At 41.1% G+C, this 20,316-nt stretch overlaps 1 protein-coding gene and 1 pseudogene across 5 annotated transcripts; both read right to left on the bottom strand.

The window, feature by feature from the left end:
• Window positions 1–111: 111 nt before the first annotated feature.
• Window positions 112–16,972, bottom strand: CNOT8 (CCR4-NOT transcription complex subunit 8). 5 transcript variants are annotated; one of them, XM_019464504.2, is made up of 7 exons: window positions 16,661–16,972; window positions 9,730–9,913; window positions 8,149–8,342; window positions 5,123–5,284; window positions 4,378–4,522; window positions 3,298–3,408; window positions 112–1,622 (listed from the first exon to the last, which is right to left on the bottom strand). In XM_019464504.2, exons 2-7 carry the CDS (start codon window positions 9,844–9,846, stop codon window positions 1,473–1,475), a joined length of 879 nt encoding a protein of 292 aa, XP_019320049.1. In that variant the 5' UTR covers window positions 9,847–9,913; window positions 16,661–16,972; the 3' UTR covers window positions 112–1,472. The 5 variants fall into 5 exon arrangements, with proteins under 5 accessions (XP_019320049.1, XP_019320048.1, XP_053763031.1 ...); XM_019464503.2 differs by lacking the exon at window positions 16,661–16,972 and adding an exon at window positions 15,783–16,571; XM_053907056.1 differs by lacking the exons at window positions 5,123–5,284; window positions 16,661–16,972 and adding an exon at window positions 15,783–16,583.
• Window positions 16,973–18,377: 1,405 nt separating this feature from the next.
• LOC128778427 (U6 spliceosomal RNA) lies at window positions 18,378–18,474 on the bottom strand (annotated as a pseudogene).
• Window positions 18,475–20,316: the final 1,842 nt, after the last annotated feature.

Genomic DNA, 20,316 nt, shown 5'->3' with positions numbered 1-20,316 from the left:
GTGGAAAACTGAGACAAGAGTTTGGGGACAGTCAAGATGCTTCCAGGCACTGACTGCAAATGACCATCTCCTACAGCCAGTAATTAATAGCTATAAAAGACCAAACCTTCATGCCAGTGGTTAAAAAGAAATCTTTATTTTACAAAATTAAAAACATAAATAATATTTACAAGCATCTTAAATACCAGCTTATAATACTTGACATTTTGAATCATCTGAAATTGAGTTTTTCATAAGCTTTTAAAATGCAAGACTATTCATCCACTTCAGTGAGTTACCAGTTTTCATTTCCACCATTTCAAAGGGGTTTTTGGTTTTTCTAAATTGGCCATACTGTAGTCATTCAAAAAACAATGCATTTTTTAAATGACCAGTTTAAAAAAAAAAAAAAAATCATAGTCCTGAGCTTCCTACACCCGTTGTGGGATATTATTCCAAGAAAACTCTAACCAAATTCCTTACTGCCCTGTTTACATGTACCACTATAACTTTTTAAACACACTGCTGGTACTCACATAATCCATCTCCCTAACTTCTCAGGTTTGCTGAAAGGAAAGGCAGGGAGAACAAAGAGACATGGGGGAATACACATGACCATCTGAAATCACATTACTGAAAATATAAGACTTACGGTCCAAAATTCTGATCTTATTTCCTTCAGGGACAAATCCAGCATATTTTATTAAAATTTAAAATGATTTCAAATGATAAACATGTGACAGCAAATCTCAGTGGCACAATGGAACAGAGACTTAAAGACGCGTAAGTGGTTAACTTAACACCCGTTCTGGAGTTCCTCATGAATAAAGGGTAGACAGATTCAGAAGATTTTGTTTTTAATAAAAGTTTTCATTATCTCGTCTTCAAAATGTCAGCACGGAGTAATTCATTTCCACATAATAGTACACAACGAAAGACTAACAAAGCATAAAGAAAGCAAATGTCCTTGAGAAGGGTCAAAAAAGATTTTTAAAAAGGAAAGGAAGGAAAAGACATCTATATCCCACTTCACAAGAACGCCACATCGTTCCACTTTCCCTGGAAGCCCTCAGCTCAGCTGAGAATCACGTCAAGAAGTCTTCATCCTCAGAGATGAGCAACAGATTTAAAAGAAAAATAATGACACAGATGAGAATTATATATATTTTACTAGTTCGTCTCTGACTTGTCCCGGATATTTAAAAAGGTGTCAAATGAGCCATGGATGCTGGTGGCAGGAAGCAATTGGAGAGGCTTGGGGATGAGGAATAGGGAAGACTTGTTTACAAATTCAGAGCAAACCCCTCTTCTGGATCTAAAATAAAGACGTCTTTTGTCTTCAATGCAACAGAAGTCTTTCTGTCAACGCAGATGGTAGGTACGGTTTGCTCAAAAGAAGCGTTTTCTCTTGGGGAGGAAGGTAAGTACACACAAACAGTCAGCACATAAGCACCACTCTGGGATCAGGCCCACCCTCCTGAGCCTCGCCGCCATCACTGCTGCATGTTGTTGATGATGGCCAAGATGCTCATCTTCTCCTGGGCAGAGTCCACATCCTCATTCTGCTTCTGGGCCACTCCCGTGCCTAGGCCATAGAGCCGCCCACAGTACTTGGCATCATCAATACTGTCCTCAAAAAACAACTGCAGAATAGGACAGAGAACTCACGGTGAGAATCACGCCCAGAGTCCAGCCAAGTCTCCACACTACTATATCAGCACCTCCCAACTGTCTTAAAGCCCTGAATATCTACCCAACTAGAAAGTAACTTCATAAAGAAAGGCTCAAGACATTTCCTATACACAGTCTTTTCACGCTCCTTTTATATATAGGCTCTCCTTTCTGAACAGACTTCTATTCTCCATGAGTTCTTTTACTGGCAGGATCCGTGTGCTGCTGCTACTGCTGCTGCTGCTGCTGCTGCTGCTATTTAGTACGGCCACCTCCATCTCCCTTCTCTTTAACAAGCAGTGCAGTGGTCAAGAGCTTGGGCTCTACACTCTATACCTGTCCGTAAGCCACGGTTCCCTATCTATAAAACAGGATAATGTAACAGTAGGCTGTTACAAGTGAGATACAGGATATCACACACTTCAGCAGAGTTATCTCAACCTTGGCCCTCCTGGGCAGGACAATTCCTTGTTGAGGGGCAAGGAGGGGAGCTGTCCAGTGCACTATGGTACTGTAGAATGTTTAGCAGTGTCCCTGGCCAGTAGAGGACGTCTCCCCTGCTGTTCCACATTGTGACAACCAAAAATGTCTCCAGATATTGCCAAAGGAAGCTTGCGGGGGGGCACGATGCCACCAGTTTTGTTCTTCTTTCTCAAGAATGCTTTGACTATTTGGGGTCTTTTGTGGTTCCACACAAATTTTAAGATTATTTGTTCTGTTTCTGTGAAAAATGCCATTGGAATTTTGATAGAGATTTCACTGAATCTGTAGACTGCTTTGGATAGTGTGGACATTTTAACAATATTAATTCTTCCAATCCATGAATACTGAATATCTTTCCATTTATTTGTGTCTTCTTCAGTTTCCTTCCTCAATGTCTTACAGTTTTCAGGGTATAGGTATTTTACCTCCTTGGTTAAATTTATTGCTATATATTTGATTCTTTTTGATACAGTTATAAATGGGATTGTTTCATAATTTCTTTCTGATAGTACATTATTAATGTACAGAAACACAAGAGATTTCTGAATATTGATTTTATATCCTGAAATTTTACTTTACTGAATTCATTTATTAGTTCTAAGAGTTTTTTTGGTAGACTCTTTAGGGTTTTGTATGTATAATATCATGTCATCTGAAAATAGTGAGTTTTACTTCCTCCATTCCGATTTAGATTCCTTGTGTTTCTTTTTCTTGCCTAATTATTCTGGCTAGGACTTCCAATACCATGTTAAATAAAAGTGGTGAGAGGGGGCACGCTTGTGTTGTTCCTGATCTTAGAGGAAACCCTTTCAGCTTTTCCCCACTGAGTATGATGTTAGCTGCCAGACATTTGATAAGTAACAGAATTTAAGCATAAAATGAATGTTTGAACAAACGTGAATTTGTTTATATGAGAGAAGAAAAAACTAGAAGAAAAGCAAATAACTGCAAGAATGAGAACTGCTAAGAACGCCCAGTACATGTCTACACTTGAGCATGCTGAGTGGCCTCCATTTCAGAATGTGTCTTTGCCTCCCAAACTACATTTAACATACTGAACATAATGACAAACAAACAAAACAACTGCTTTCAAAGTGGTCAACTTCCAAAAGAACTATAAATTTTCAACAAATCTCGGTCCACAAAGATAACCCACCACCTTACCTCTTTCATCCTGAAGAATGCCATTCCCGTCAGCAGCGAGTCTGAGCCTGCCTGATGCTGCCTTCCAATTCTCTGCAAGTCCAATTGATCGGCAACTTCCTGAAGACCTCCCTGCAGATGTAAAGAAAATAAAGATAATATTTCAGACCCGCCACTCGTCTACTGGAGTCAACTAAGTCCATTCTTGTGTTTAATTATTTTGGGAATGACAAGTGGGAGCAGGCCATTTGCTAAGGCCTTATTACCCCAGCAATATCCCCTGTTCAGCCCTCCACACAATATACTGTGTTATATTTCACTTTCAACTCCTTTCTTTTATACACTATTAATGGTGTTAGACCTCTGCCCCATTTTAAAGTCCTAACTGCTATAAAAACTGAGCAAATAGTCAAATACCAATCCAATTCTAGACAGCAAATCTCTTATGTCAACAACTTATTAGGGTGTTGAGTTCTTGAACTATCTCAAGTTACGAATCCATCTGAGAGTCTGGTGCGCTCCAGACCCCATCCTTAACAAACTGCACATACACCTCACAGTGCCAACTGTTTCACTAGGTTCATGGGCCCTAAGTGAAGAACTCCTCCCTCAAGATGAGAGAAGCAGAGGGCTCCCTTCATACCCAGATTAAAGACATTCACCACACAAATCCCTGTGCCAATCAGCTCTATATGTACTTCTCTAGCACCATGTTGGCACCTAGCTGGCGCTCAAGAATGCAGAACAATGACAAATAATTTCTAAAAACAGCAATGAAGCCAAATGACAAGTCTGCTTTTTTGTCTTTGTTGTTGTTACTAATATTAAGAAAATACTGTAGGGGCACCTGGGTGGTTCAGTCGGTTAAGTGTTCGACTTGGGCTCAGGTAGTGATCTCACAGTTCGTGAGATCGAGCCCCACATCGGGCTCCATGCTGACAGCTCAGAGCCTGAAGCCTGCTTCAGATTTTGTGTCTCCCTCTCTCTCTGCCTCTCCCCCACTCATGCTCTCAGTCTCTCTCTCATGCTCTGTCTCTGTCTCTCTCTCGAAAATAAAGAAACATTAAGAAAAAAATTAAAAAATATATATATATTGTGTACCTTAAGATTTTTGCAACTCTTCATCAAGTATTTCACATCATAAATAGATGGGAAAAAAAGGTTCAGAATATGAAAGAATTCATGTTCCTCTTCTGGCAAACGAGAATCCGTAAGTAACTTTACCATGTAGCCAAAATCATAGCCACTACAAGAGAAAATGAGGCAAGGAGTGAAAAAACAGCAGTTACCAGGCCCCAGCATTCAACTGCTTTATTTCTCAAAACTTAATGATACTCCCCGTGAGTAACTTTCAGTGTTCCAAACTAGTTTATCCTACTGTAATCTCGACTTTCTATTAAATACTAACAAACCACACTAATATGAGAGACATATAAGAGAACCCAAGGGTTTAAAAATGTGGGTTTTATCCACCAAAAATTCTCAAGTACTGAAAGTGTAAATTAACATCTCTTAAGAGGAATCTGTCTTTGGAGTACCTAGGAAATTCCAGGCCATTCATTTAAGAGAAAAAGATGATCAAGTGCTTTGATCTCCCCTCCTCCATCTTTCCACTTGGAATGTACCCACTGATAGCCATATGACAGAACCCAATACTGTATGAAACAAACCAGTATGTGCTCCAAAGTACTTTTTGAAAAACTGAAACATGGGCCAGTTACCATTTCAATTTCATAACTGCTTCATAAGTTACCGGAAGAAGATAGCAATCAGTACTGCAAAAATAACATCAGAATGCAATCCCCTGCTGCCAAAGAAAGAGAAATATAGATGCTCTGAAACTGACCTATGAAATGAAAGCCATTTGACGTTGTCACAGAGAACCACCCCTGATGTCATAAGCAGCTCTGCAAAGTGCAATGTGTCAATCCCCTCCTCTTCATGCTTCTGAAATTGCAGTCCTGAGTTAGCAAGGAGATCTATGGAATCCTGGGAGTACATGTCCTCTCTAAAAAAGAAGGTATTCACTTCTTAGTGGTGGATAATCTAACAGAAGTAGTGGGCAGCAATGTTAACATCACCTTAAAATTAACATCTTATAATTACAGAACAGGTATCCTTGAAAGGCTTTCATAATTTAAGAACAGATCAATTCATTCTTTCCAATATTCCAACAAGCATGCAAAGTAGATAATCTTATCTCTGCGGCAGATGGAAAAGTGAGATTTGCCCCCACAAAATAAATTTCTTAAATACAAAAGGTCCACATTTCTCACTGTTTAAAGAAAAACAGAATCAACCAATACAAAAACATTTAAAATAGAATACTCTTAAAAATGTTCTTATAATACCACCTCACAGAAATAACTGTTAACAATTCATTTTATATAGCCTTCAGACTATTTTCTCCATGTACACAACAACCTCCATCTCTACACCTACATAGCACAAACCATCTTTCCAGACCAATACTGATAAATACACATCCTTTGCAACTCTGGCATAATACTCCACTGCAAAGATACATTCATCAATTTAAACACAGGAATATTTATAATACCACCTATCACAAAAATAGGGGGAAAAAGACATCATTTTCTGATCGATCCTTCCATTACGTTAACTTCTTTTCCACTAGATTTCACTATTTTTTTTCCTTTCATTTGTTTTTCACATAAACTTAAAAGACAACTAGGGAATTTTTTATTTTCCTTTGTGTATTAATTACCATTAAGGTATAAATAACAGGCTTTGACAATGGACTAAAAAAAAAAAAAAAAAAAGGATTAACGGAAAAAGGAAAGGAAGTTAAAGGAAAAATCCAGATCTTCTCCCCAAATTACTCCTGGACCTCAAAGAAATCTCCAAAGCACATGAACAATCAAAAAATTATTCCTGAGCTACCAAATGCTCCTGGTGCCCAGTTAAAGAATGCAGTATTCAAGAACTGTGGTCCAGTAAGAAATACACTAAAACCACCTCATACATTCAGCAAAATGATAGTCTCCCCTAATTTTTCCCCATAAAAAATTATATCATCCTCAAAAACTTAAAAACAGAACTACCAAACGATCCAGCAATCCCACTTCTGGGTATGTATCCAAAAGAACTCAAAGCAGGGTCATGAAGATTATCTGCACATCCATGTTCATAGCAGCAATACTCAAAAAGTCAAGAGGTGGAAACAATCGAATGTCCATCAGTGGATGACCAGGTAAACAAATGTGGTCTAAACATACAATGGAATGTTATTCAGTCTTAAAAACAAAGGAAATTCTGACATGTCACAACATGGATGAACCTTAAGGATATTATGTTAAGTGAAATAAGCCAGTCACAAAAAGACAAATACTGTGTGATTCCATTTATATGAGGTATCTAAAATAGTCAAATAGACAGAAACAGAAAGTAGTACGGTAGTTACCAAGAGCTGGAGAAAAAAAAGAAAAAGGAGAGTTGTTTAGTGGGTAGAGTGTCAGATTTGCGAGAGAGTTCTGGAGTTCTGTTTCACAACAATGCAAACTTACTTAACACTACTGAACTGCAAACTTAAAAATGGTTACGATGGCAAATTTTATGTTATGTATTTTTTTACCCACGTTTCTAAAACATCAAAATTTGCCCACTATCAGGCTTCAGTTTCACCTACTCTTGATTAGCATCTACTCTATAGCTTATTTCTTCTGTTATGAAACATAGTAATCTTATTTTACAGATAAGGAAACTGAATTACAGAAGATAAAATGAACTCCAAACCACCCAGCTAAAAAATGGCAGAAATGCAATTCAAACACTGATCCCCTAACTGGGGAACTGACTTTACTTTTTCACTTTAAACAGCTATAATTCACGTAACTAAACAATTCACTCATTTAAATATACAATTCAACAGTTTTCAATATTTTCAGAGTTGTGCAGCCACCACCACAGGCCATTTCATCACCTCAAAAAGAAAACCCATACCTAGTATGCAGTCATTCCCCACCACCCCATAACATAACCCCCCTATACTCTAGACAACCACTAACCTATTCTGACTCTACAGATTTGCCTATTTTGAACATTTCATATAAACAAAATCATACAATACATGGTCTTTTGTGTCTGGCTTTTTTCCCTTAGCATAATGTTTTCAAAGCACATCAATATACAACATGTATTAGTACTTCTTTCTTTTACTGTCCAATAATCCGCTGCCTGGATATACCACATTTATTGTATCCATTCATCAGTTCACAGACATCTGGATAGTTTCCACTTTAGGGCCTTTACAAATAATGCTGTAATGAACATTCACCACATACAAGTTTTTGTATGGATGTGTTTCCATTTCTCTGAGGTATATGCCTAGAAAAGAAGTTACTGGGACATTTGGTAACTCTCTGTTTAACCTTTTGAGAAACTGCCTATTTTCCAAAGAGGCTGCACCATTTTACTTTCCCAATAGCAATGTATGAGGATTCTAATTCCTCTACACCCTTGCCAACATTTGTTCTTGTGTCTTTCTCATTATAGCCACCCAGTGGGTGGCTCACTGTGGTTTTGATTTACATTTATTTCCCTCATGACTAGTGGTGGTGACCATCTTTTCATGGGTTTATTAGCCATATCTATATCTTCTTTGGAGAAATTTCTAGTCAGATCTGATGCCCATTTTTAATTGAGTTGTCTTTTTATTGTTGACCTGTAAGTGTTCTTTAAGAGGGACTTTACTTTCTGAGATTCCTTATTCCATTCTCTGTTTGGCTGCTGTGTCCAATCCTTACCTGGTTTCAACAGAAAGAAAACTTTAAATTAATAAAATCAGTTAGAGATCACAGTCTGCACAAATGTAGCAGATCTAAGAATAACACTGAGAAGTGTCTCACTTACGTAAGATTAAATTTGAAGTTGAACTGCCAAGTGTTGATTCCAGAAGGATATTCTCCCTTCTCATTTGTGAATGTAAGGCCCAGCTGGATAATTTTTAGGAGGTCAACATTGCACCGTAAAAGCTGATACTGGTAATCTATGGAACTACGAAATTCACCAATTGGTCGCACCACAACACCTGGAAATTCTGTGTCCTAGAAAAGGAAAAGGTCTGTCATCATTAGGTTTCACAAAACAGTGGATGCTGAATTTATCATTCATAAAAATTTTTTCTCAATTTATAAAAGTTATATGACAAGCCCAAGCTTGGGCACAAAAACCTATCTTAAAATAATTGATTTTGGGGGGCGCCCGGGTAGCTTAGTCGATTGAGCATCTGACTTCAGCTCAGGTCGTGATCCCGCAGTTTTGTAGGTTCAAACCCTGCATTGGGCTCTGTGCTGACAGCTCAGAGCCTGGAGCCTGCTTTGAATCGTATGCCTTCCTCTCTCTCTGCCCCTCCCTCACTCCTGCTCTGTCTCTATCTCAAAAATAAATAAACATTAAAAAAATAATTTAAAGAAATATATGATTTTGGGGCACCTGGGTGGCTTAGTCAACTCAGCATCCAACTTTGGCTCAGGTCATGATCTCACAGTTCATGAGTTCGAGCCTCACGTCGGGCTCTCTGCTGTCAGCACTGACTCCACTTAGGATCCTCTGTGCCCCTCTCTGCGCTTCCCCCACTCACTCTCTTTCTCTCAAAAATAAATAAATATTTTTAAAAACTAAATATTGATTTCATTGATATCTACAGAAGGAGCACTAGAATCATGAAGCTTTGTGCAGCAACTCAGAGGAGATCCTAGGCAGGATGTAAGAGCGGCTGACTATAGATCAATTAAGGACATGCTAGGTTCATATACAGTGAATTAAAAAAAGTCTAGATTAAGAACAAAGTCTAGATTATGAACAAAAATACAAATATGGGGAAGTGAAACAGTTATTTAAAAAAAAACAACTGCTATACTTACCTTGAGTAAAAAGCCTGGAACAAGACCACAGAGAATTTTAAATACAAGGCTAAAGACGTAATGCTTATGAGTAATGGGGACTGGAGCACAGAAGGTACATCCTCCTCTAGAAGAGGCCGTTGGTATCACCGTGACACACATCTGCGTCTCCAGCCACTCACCGCCAGGCAAGAATGCGAATCCCATGCCAGATCTTCCCAGTGTTTTCCAGAGATACCAGAAATCTGGGCTTTAAGAGAGGTCTCTCTGTATTTAAATGCTGATAACTAATTTTTAAAAAAACACTGTCAAATTCACCGCATCTGTGGTATAGATGTGTCCTACTGGCTAACATAACTTTTGCCTTAAACATTTGTCAATACAGAGTAACATTACAAAAAGTCTAAGATACTAGAGGTTACATCCTTCTCAGACCCACTGGCTACCTTGGGGTTTCATAAAAGCTTCACAACCTTCCACCAAGTTTAATTTACCATGGCTTTGGTGGAAGTCTTTCCTTCAAAATCTCACACTGAGTATTCCCTAAATCCGCAGCAGAAGGTGAGTTAAAAAGAGTGGAGCTCTTTACCATGGCAATATAACTATAGCTGAGCACAATTTCTCGGATCTTCCTCATCTCTTCTTCTAGATTGCTGGCCCAGACTTCACAGATAACCTGGCTGTTCTCCACAAGTGCTGCAGGCATCTTGAAGAAACTTGAGCAGTCACTTTCAGCTGACTTTATTAGAGGGCAAGCCAATGGTTGATCTGATCTAGATTCAAAAACATATTTTGAAATCACATAAATGTACACACTGGCAAGATGCCAACAAAACAAAGGTATCAAAAAATCACTTCATCAGTTTAATAAGCTAAAACATTAAGACAGTTATATTTGTATTTATTCCCCATTTATTATGATGGGGAAACCTATCTTGGTCAAGACACGCACGCGCACACACACACGTCTTTAACCTGAAGAAACTAAAATTACTTAAGAAATCTGAAGAAACTGGGGTGCCTAGCTGGTTCAGTCAGTAGAGCATGTGACTCTTGATCTCAGGGTTGTACAGTTGAGATGCATGTTGGGTCTAGCAATTACTTAAAAATAAAATAAAAGAAAGAGAGAGAGGGAGGGAGGGAGGGAGGGAGAGAGAGAGACAGACAGACAGAAACAAACCTGAAGAAACTTTTGCCCAAGCTGCCCTTTAGCACAGAAGTGAAACCACCACCCTAAACCAGTTTTTGAGCCCTTTCCAGACTACCTAAACACTAAAATAGCCTCCAATGACCACAAATACTCCCTTATCTGTAACTTTCACAACACTTGCACAGAGACCAAATCATGGAAACATTTTTAAAAGAATCTCTTTAGCTAGTTTACATGTACCTGGATCTCTGAAAGCCTGAAAGAATGTACATCTAAGTCTTAGTGACTCCTCCCTCCACCCCCTAAAAAAGGAGAAATTCCTTTTCTCCACCATCAAAAAGTCACATATAACTAGAGCCAATTAACTAACGTAACACAGTGCCTCTTTACATTTGTGCAAATAGATCATGAAGTGAGGGATTTTAGATTGTAAAAACCAACACCACTAAATGAATCTTTAACCACCACAATGAAAATCAGAATTGGAGTTATTAAAGTCTACTTTTAAACACATAATAATATAAAGAAACTAAGCAATTCAACAATAGGAGTAGAGAAGATGGCAAGTATATAATTTTTTTAAATGTTTATTTACTTTTCAGATAAGAGACAAGAGCACAGGTGGGGAAGGGGGCAGAGAGAGAGGGAGACACAGAATCTGAAGCAGGCTTCCAGGCTCTGAGCTGTTAGCACAGAGCCCGATGGGGGACTCAAACTCACAAAATGTGAGATCATGACCTGAGCTAAAGTCTGACACTTAACCAAATGAGCCACCCAGGTGCCTCGAGAAGATGGCAAGTATAAATAATTCAACAGGAAAAGATAATGATTTACAATGTATATTCTGGGAGGAAACTAGGGGGGAAACAGTAGTCTGCAAAATGAAACTCAGTATAGTTCAGCTTCAGAGTAATGCTATTATTGTAGCAATGAGATGCTTGATCATAAAAAGACCAAAAGGAGCTTATCATAATGGCCTTTCTTTAAAAAGGCAACCCCCAAAGCACCTGGCAGCTCAGTCAGTTAAGTGACTCCTGATTTTCAGCTCAAGTCATGATCTCACAGTTCATGAGATTGAGCCCCACATAGGGCTCTGTGCTGACCCCGCAGAGCCTGCTTGGGATTCTCTCTCTCTCCCTCCCCCCCACCCCCCCCCCCCCCCCCCCGCTCATGCTCTTTCTCAAAATAAATAAATAAACTTTAAAAAACTAAAAAGGCAACCCCACCACAGGGAATACTCAACACAATGTAAGAGTGGACTCCAGTATATATACGTATTCAGAGGAAAATTCCTAGAAACAGTAAAATGAAATCTTTCCTTCCTACTTTCCTGACAGGTAGATGCAACCATAAGAATCTGGATCAAAACAAAATTGTCATTCTCAAACGTCATCATTTCTCCGAGAAAGTTCTGGGAAACCTGTTGGTCTGTCAGCAACCCTGAAAGATTCCATTTATTCAAGGTATCTTACACTTCAACAGATGTTTCTCTGAAATTATAACAGACTTACTGTAATTACTCTAAAACTTAAGTAGACTGTGGTATATTCCTAACAAATATGGGTGGACACTTGTTAAAGGCAGAATCCATTTCTTCTCATTTCCGTTCTGTACACAATGGTATGAATTAAAGACTTGCAGATGAACATATAAAGAACATCCAAAAAGGGGTGAAGTCCAAACTGAGTGTGGAGTAAATTCCACTATATGACCATAATTAAGAGAATGCAAGGACTCTGATTCAATTCTACATTGTGTTTAAGGTTTTCTCCTGCAAGATGGCACAAAGCCATTTTTATGCCCATTAATGTTAAATCAGTACCACTTCACTTCCTTATTTTCCTAACTGAAACAATGCACTTCCTTTCTGGTGTCATTTCAGAGACTGGGCACATTCAGGGTGGTATGGCCGTAGACTGGTATCGTTTCAAACACAACCATAAACTACTGCAGGGGAAGTGGGTATGACTATGAATACGTTTCCTTAAGAGTGAAGCAGCAAAAAGGACCCAAGCAAAAATATGCCTTTGACCTCCAAGCAGAAAAGAGCAGACTTAAAAAGAAGACAATTAAGTACTTACACTAAACCCTTAGAACCAGGCTCCCCAGCTAAGAAGCTCTTAAGGGTGTGTCAAAAAAAAAAAAAAAAAAAAAAAAACTCAGGAAATAATCTGAAGAGGCTCCCTCTGGTCAAAGAAAAGATAATATAAACACCATTATGAACAGTCAGTACAATGTATTCAGACTTCTCCGACAATTCACTATGAACTCACGGATTTAAACCTAAGAAAATAAACCTCACTGGTCACCACTAGAGAATGCTAGTAAATCAATCTATTTTTTAAAGTATGTGTCTTGTCTTTCCTATGTAAATTGTACTAAGTAACTTAAGAGGTGAGGGAAAGTTTCTTTTAATAGAAATTATAAAGCTAAGAAATACGGACTGAGAGAATATCACTGTTCTGTAACTCCCAAAGAATTCATAGATCTGGGCAATATCAAAATGGCATCTATATGGAATACCCAGAAAAGGCAAATCTATAAAGGCAGAAAGTAGACTACAGCAGTGGGATGGGAATGGGATTAATTGTAAATGGCATGAGGTATGCTATTGAGGTGATAGAAATGTTACCAAACTCAACTATCTGATGACTGCACAGCTCCATATATTTAGTAAAAATCACTGAACTCTACATTAAAATGGGTAAGTTTTATAGTATGAATTATACATCAATAAAGTTGCTAAAATATCACAATGGCTGTAATTACTATAAAAAGAGACAACCACATACCATTGCCTCCTGACAGAATACATCACCACTATGAATAAGTCTTGCCAAAAAAAAAAAATCTAACTTGAATCTGACCAAACCTCTAGACCAATTTACAGGAAATAAAGAGGACAGAGGAACATGTTAAATGACACCACAGAAAGGCAATCAGCAAAATCCAGAAACTACTGTGGGAATCTACAGAATAACCCAGATTTTTCAACAAATTGCAAGTACTAAAAGTAAAAGACTCTACTGGGCGTCTGGGTGGCTCAGTCGGTTAAGTGCCCAAATCGGGTTTGGGCTCAGGTCATGATCTCACGGTTCGAGAGTTCAAGCCCCACATGGGGTTCTGCACTAGTGTGGAGCCTGTTTCAGATTCTCTCTCTCTCTCTGCCTCTCCCCTGCTCATGCTCTCCCTCTAACTAACTAACTAAATAAATAAATACACACAAATTTTTTTTTTAAAAAGTAAAAGACTCTCAAGAGACATATCAGCCCATCAAAATCTACAGACCTTAATTAGGTCCCGCTTTAAACAAACTATCAGAAATCTTTTTAAACTGACATTTTTAAGACAAAAGTCTGAATAATGGCTGGTTTTGGGTTTGTTTGGGGGGGTTGCTTTTTTTTTTTTGGTGTTATAGTGTCATGTTTTTTTTTTTTTAAAGAGTCCTCATCTTTCAGAGATAATGCAAAACAGAGTACAGGTGATACAAAATGTGGGATTTTGCTTCAAAGTTAACAGTGGACAAAACTCACAACAACTTTGTACAGTGGTGTCTTCACTACATTTTGCAGATAAAACAGAAATTTAGAGACATTAATTTTAAAAAGCACTATCATGACTTCCATTTCCAAGAAAAAATTTTTAAAAAGCTAAGCCGCTTTCAAAAAGCTAACCATTGCTATATATAGCTGATAAATGGGGAACATAAGTGCAGACCACTGGCAAAAATACCTAAGATGAGTTCTCACACCAAACCCTTATCTAGGAAAATTGTGGGGAAATAGCTTGCAAACCCCAAAACGTAATGCCACTCGAAAGCTGAAAAGGAATCACCTTATGCACATTTAGCTTAGCATAGATTACTGGTTATGCTAGCCAAAGAAGAGAAATAATAATACTGAATGATGCCAGCAATTTTGCCTGCTACTTTCCACTCAGCGAGCACATGCTCCAGAAGAAGCGTAAGACGGGAATCACAAACATACTGTTCTCCTTGGTTAGTCTTCCTCCTCTCTCAGTGCCTCTCAGTGCCAGCAGGGCATAGCACACTTCACAACGTGGAAGGACTCTATTCCATTCAAATATGTTTATTTGTGCAACACAGATCCTAAAGCTAGGCTAATTACTTTACCTGGGTTGCAACGAGAGAAACAGTAACAAGTTTAAAGGCTTAAGGAAAAACTGTGCTAGATTTACTGAGAAACGGAATGGCCCTGATGTACAACCTTGTACCTTCTAAGGAATTTTTAAGGATAATTCTGATCCCCATGCAGTTTCCCTCACAGGGTGACTTTAAAACTTGACTCTCCCGTGAGCTACTCCACTCTATATGAAAGCAAAATACAAACACTGATACCTGTTGGTTCCCAGCATTAGACTGTTCAAGAAGGAAAGGTCAGATACAGGAATTACTGAGGTCCTTGCCCTATGCTGATCTGCAGTAAAATCTGCGAGCGAGCTCCTGCTGACCTATAGGATAAACTTCTCCAAAACAAAGCTATTTACCCAGGCAAGTTCTAAAGAGCAACTACAAATAAAGCCACCGGCAAGCTTTCTCTGCAAGCAATCCAGAGACTTGCTTAGGAAAAGAATGTTTGGTTTTTCCAGTTTTGTTTTGTTTAAGCCTAAGTGTGCAAGGAGACCATAAACATCACTTCCTCAATTCTAGAGAACTGAACAAAGGCTTTACCGCACATGGATAAGATGGAAAAGGAAGTGGGAGCAAGTTAGAAGAAATGGCAGCAGCTTGGAAGAGGGTCCTCTCCATACACGGCCCGCCGTCCTCCATCACCTCCGCCCGCAAAACAGTGTCCGAAGACAACTACCCTGGACTTAACCGCAGTTCAACCAGTTCTTAAAACCAACCATGTGGTCCAGGCCTCCAGAGCAATAGCTATGGCTCATAAACAGAATAGCAAAGAAAAGTTGTGGGGCCAAAAGAACCAAGAAGGCGGAGGCCCGCAAGGTTCCAGACTCAGATCCTCTCCCTTACAGTCTCCCATCATCGTTCTCTTCCTGTTCTGGATCACCCTCCCTCCCCAAACAACACTCATCCCGCCCCTCCTCCTTCTACCCTCCCTCTTTTTTTTTTTTTTTTTTTTCTTTTTTAATTACACGCCTTCGGGCCAGAAAGACCTGCGTTCGAACCCAGACCGACCAGCTGTGTGGCTTTGCATAAGCTACTTAACCTCTCTGGTGCCTCAGTTTTCCTATCTTGTAAAATGGGTTTAATAACGAACACCTCGGAAGACTGCAGTAGATGTTAACAGAAAGTAAATAAGGTGCTTGATAAAGTCCTGGCACAAACCACTAGAATATTACTATTGTGTGGTAGTGGCTGTTAATACTACCACTATTCGATGGCCCTCTTTCTCTTTTCACACCCCCTGCCCCTCACGCACGCCCCAAAGCCCCTTCCTCCTACAGGTCCCCGATGGCCTCCCACACTCTCCTATCTCGCTCGTCTCTCTGGTGAGCGCGAGCCCGCTTACCCTGACGGCTGGGCCCGCGAAGCGCGGGCTTGCGGGTTGGCGGGCACAGTCCCCCGGGAGCGGCGGCGGCGGCGGCCACTGACCCGGCGCTCTCCTACTGCCCCGGATCTGCTCCGGGAACCGAGCGAGCCAGTGAGATGGGCGCCCTCGTGCCCAGAGCGGCCTTACGCACTGCCCAAAGAAACCTGGGCGAACCACTCTACCCACTGGATCCTCCCGTCTCGCCTGCTCCCTTAGCGTCCTCCAGACGGGCGCGCGCGCGCCTGCTCATGCCTGCTCCACCCCTTCCGCGCGCCGCGGCGACTCTGTGTGTTCGTCCAACCCGTGAGCTCGCGGGGGCAGTGCGCAGGCGCAAAACCATGAGGGCTCCCCGAAAATGTGGGGCGGGGCGGCCTCGGCGGACGCCTGCGGAACACGACCCGTCCCAGGTCTTGGCGCGTTAGTTGCTCTGGCTCAATTCAATTTCGCAATACTACTCCTTTTTGGTTCTTCCGCGCGCCCAGGGGAGAGGCGTGGTCTAGAACTGGCCCCCGCTCGGGGTGGGCGTGGCCTAAACATCAAACCCGAGGAAGGGGCGTGGACCATCCGACCAAATCTCCGAATTGCAACTCCCCCTCCGCCCTGCTTTGATAGACCGTTAAAATCTTTGGCAAGAGCGGACTTTGGGGGGAGGTTGATGGGGGTGGATCCTGATCCCTTCCGTCCGTACTAATGCAGCCCCTTGGACCCCTCAGTTAACGAAACATCTATCTCTAGGCTTCCTTTCTGGCAAACAATTAGTCGGGAGTGGGCAGCACCCCCAAACCCAGTCTCCGTGACGTCCGGCAAGGCCCGCCTCCCTCCTCCCCGCCTTACAGAGTCGGGAAAAGCAGCGTTACCACAGCAACCGGCCCGCCAGGGCCTGCTCGAATTACAAAGAAGATGCGGCCTCCCGTGGGAGAACCGCGTCGCCCGGCGGTCCGAGGAGCTTGGAGGCGGCGGTCAGTAGGCAGGCTCTGCACGTTTTCCTTGAGAGAACACTGGGCCCGGGCCTGGCCTAGGAGCCTCCAAAGCCTCCACCCGCGCCCTGATCCTTTCTGGAGAGAGGGGGCTGTCTACCAACTCCTGTCCTTGACATCATTTGAGCAGGCTCGGCTGCAGCGCTGCCTCGTTCTCCGGCCCTGGGGAAGAAGACAAAGCACCGACTTCCTGCACACAGCTGTCAATTCTGAGCCGCCCTTCTAGCCTCTCCCGCAAGAGCTCCACCCAGTCCCTGAGACTGGCTAGTGCGGACGGCCCAAAGCAAGGCTGTAGCCACAACCCTAGGAGCCTTCCCTTGAAGAAGGCTGTTGGCAAGTGGATAGCAAATTTACTCCCAAGCCACGGGGCCTTGCTGCTTTTAAACATTTCCTCCAACGGGGATTCTCCAGAATCCTGCTTCCATTTCCGAGGCTGGGAGGCAGAGCAAGCCTTCAGCGGCAATTTCAAACCGAGTACCCAAAAGCTATTCTCCAGGGAGGTGAACTCCCACCCCAAGTCCCCAGATCAGAGCATCAAGTGCGCTTTCTGAACCCCACTCCTCATCTCCCCTCCAAATGAGGGTCTGTCTCATCTGTAACACAGGGCTGTAACTATTTCATAAGGTTATTGTCGTATTAATAGAAGAAAAACACCTCACACTGAGGAAGACATGTAAGTCTATTGAATAAACTATTGTTTCTGGCGTGTCTGTTATCCCTGTGATATTCAGTGTTTCTTAGCTCTGGTGCAGGCTTAACAATCATTCCATTGAGCAATACTGACATGGAGAAGGCAGGCAAAACACTCCACACCCCACCCATCTTGTGGGTTTCTAATGTCCTTTCACCCACTTGCAACTACATTCAGGAGAGGACAGCCCTATCAGGAGCTAGTCACATGAAGAGCAGTCTCCGCAATCCTTTCTTAGACTTTTGGTTTGTTTTTTTTTTCCTGCAGCACTGGGCCTGGTGTGTACACTGAAACAATCAAACAGGAAACACACTGTCTCCATCTCCAGAACCCCCACCCTCACCCAGAACTGGGTGTTCATTTCTCAGGTTATTGAAGAGAAATGAAAAACACAGATGGCTTGTAGTTCAGGAGGCATTGGGTATCTGTTGTAAACAGTGGAGCCTATGCTGTATTTATGGATTGCAAAATTAGAACAATTGTGTAAATCACTGATTCTCAATGGGAGGGAGGCCCCAAATGAATGAGAGGGTAGTTGGAGAAGAATATATCCAATAATATAATTTCCTATGTGAATAAAAAAAAAACTTTTGTTTTTGGACCACAAACTATAGAAAGTAAGTAAGGCTTGAACAAATCTCAGCTAGGAGCGTATAGGTTAAATATTCCATTGCATACTTTTCCCTGCTTTGTCAAAGATTACTTGGCCATACGTTTGTGGGTCCATTTCTGGGTTCTGTATTCTGTTCCATTGATCTGAGTGTCTGTTCTTATGCCAGTACCATACTGTCTTGATGATTACAGTTTTGTAATATAGCTTGAAATCTGGGATTGTGATGCCTCCTGCTTTGGTTTTCTTTTTCAAGATTGCTTTGGCTACTCGGGGTCTTTTCTGGTTCCATACAAAAAAATATGGAATGCTTCACGAATTTCTTGCGCAGGGGCCATAATAATCTTCCCTGTATCATTCCAATTTTAGTATATGTGTTGCCAACATGAGCACGAGAGTATTGGTTAAATAAATTGAAACACTGATTGTAAAATGGTTCTGCTTAAGAAGCAGACGGGGGAAATCCTTGGCCAGCCAAGCCTGTTATTCTCAATGCATGCATTTCTTCTCAGGGAAATACAAATCAAAACTACATTGAGATACCACCTCACACCAGAGTGGCTAAATTTAACGACTCAGAAACAACAGATGTTGTCGAGAACGGGAACCCTCTTGCATTGCTGGTGGGAATGCAAACTGGTAGAGCCACTCTGGAAAACAGTGTGGAGGTTCCTCAAAAAATTAAAAATAGAATTACCCTATGACCCAGCTATAGCACTGCTGGGAATTCACCCAAGGGATACAGGAGTGCTGATGCATAGGGGCACTTGAACCCCAATGTTTATAGCAGTACTTTCAACAATAGCCAAATTATGGAAAGATCCCAAATGTCCATCAACTGATGGATGGATAAAGATGTGGTTTATATATATACAATGGAGTACTACTCGGCAACGAAGAAGAACGAAATCTTGCCATTTGCAACAATGTGGATGGAACTGGAGGGTATTATACTAAGTGAAATAAGTCAGTAAGAGAAAGACAGATATCATATGTTTTCACTCATATGTGAAAGCGGAGAAACTTAACAGAAGACAATGGGGGAAGGGAAATTAAAAATAGTTACAAACAGAGAGGGAGGCAAACCATAAGAGACTTTTAAATAGAGAACAAACTGAGGGTGGAAGGAGATGGGGGTCAGGTGAGAAAGGAAAATGGGTGGTGGGCATTGAGGAGGGTGCTTGTTGGGATGAGCACTGGGTGTTGTATGTAAGTGATGAATCATGGAATCTATTCCCAAAGCCAAGATGCATTTTTTTTAAGTAGACTCTGTGCCCAGCACAGAGCCCAACACAGGGCTTGAAATCACAACCCTGAGATCAAGACCTGAGCTGAGCTCAAGAGTCAGCCACTTAACCAACTAAGCCACCCAGGTGCCTGAGATGCATTTCTTAAAGTATATTATGTGTAGGAAGATAAAATGTTTGAAATATAAGTTGACCCTTGAACAATGCAGCGGTTAAGGGCTCCAATGCCCTGCACAGTTGAAAATCTTTATATAACTTTTGACACCCCAAACTTAACTATTAATAGCCCACTGTTAGCCAGAAGCCTTACTGATAACATAAACAACCAATTAACATGTCTTGTATATTATATGTATTGTATACTGTATTCTTTTTTTGTTGAGAGAAAGACAGTTCTCAAGCAGGGAGGGGTAGACAGAGGGAGAGAGAGAATCCCAAGCAGTCTCCACACTGTCCACACTGTCCTTGCTGTCAGCAGGGAGCCCCACGCAGGGCTAGAACTCATGAACTGTGAGATCATGACCTGAGCCAAAATCAACAGTTGGACATTTAACCAACTGAGCCACCCAGACACCCATATATATTGTATTCTTATAATGAAGTAAGCTAGAGAAAAGAAAATGTTATTAACAAAATCATAAGAGAAAATATATTCACATTACTGTACCATATGGAAAAAAATTCACATATAAGCAGACCCACACAATTCAAACCTGTGTTATTTAAGAGTCAACTGTTTTTGGATTTGAAATACAAAGTTGGTGGGTGGCAGCGTTCAGTTTGAACCAGACCCACCCTCTTCCAGGATCTCAGGACCTCTTCTCAAGAGCACTTCCTTTAAAGGAGAACAGCCAGGAGAGGGGCGTCTTACACAACCTTGGGGTGACAAGAAAGCTGAGCAATTCCTCAAAGACAGGATGAAGAGAAAACCCAGGAGGACCAAAGAGAGATTCTCATTTATGCAAGCCTTACTGAGGACCTACTATGC

Source organism: Panthera pardus, unplaced genomic scaffold (assembly GCF_024362965.1).
Source record: "Panthera pardus isolate Hobbes unplaced genomic scaffold, ASM2436296v1 HiC_scaffold_2, whole genome shotgun sequence".
Taxonomy (NCBI): Eukaryota; Metazoa; Chordata; class Mammalia; order Carnivora; family Felidae; genus Panthera; species Panthera pardus.
Note: the sequence above shows the minus strand (reverse complement) of the source record. Positions and strands in the feature narration are given on the sequence as shown.

Bases quoted from the DNA above. Each gene is read 5' to 3' on its own strand.
- CNOT8 (XM_019464504.2), bottom strand. From the start codon at position 9,846: ATGCCTGCAGCACTTGTGGAGAACAGCCAGGTTATCTGTGAAGTCTGG. The intron at 8,343-9,729 runs GTAAAGAGCTCC...TTCCTTTTCTAG, and splicing joins GCTATAGTTATATTGCCATG to GACACAGAATTTCCAGGTGT. The intron at 5,285-8,148 runs GTAAGTGAGACA...CTTCTTTTTTAG, and splicing joins AACTTCAAATTTAATCTTAC to AGAGGACATGTACTCCCAGG.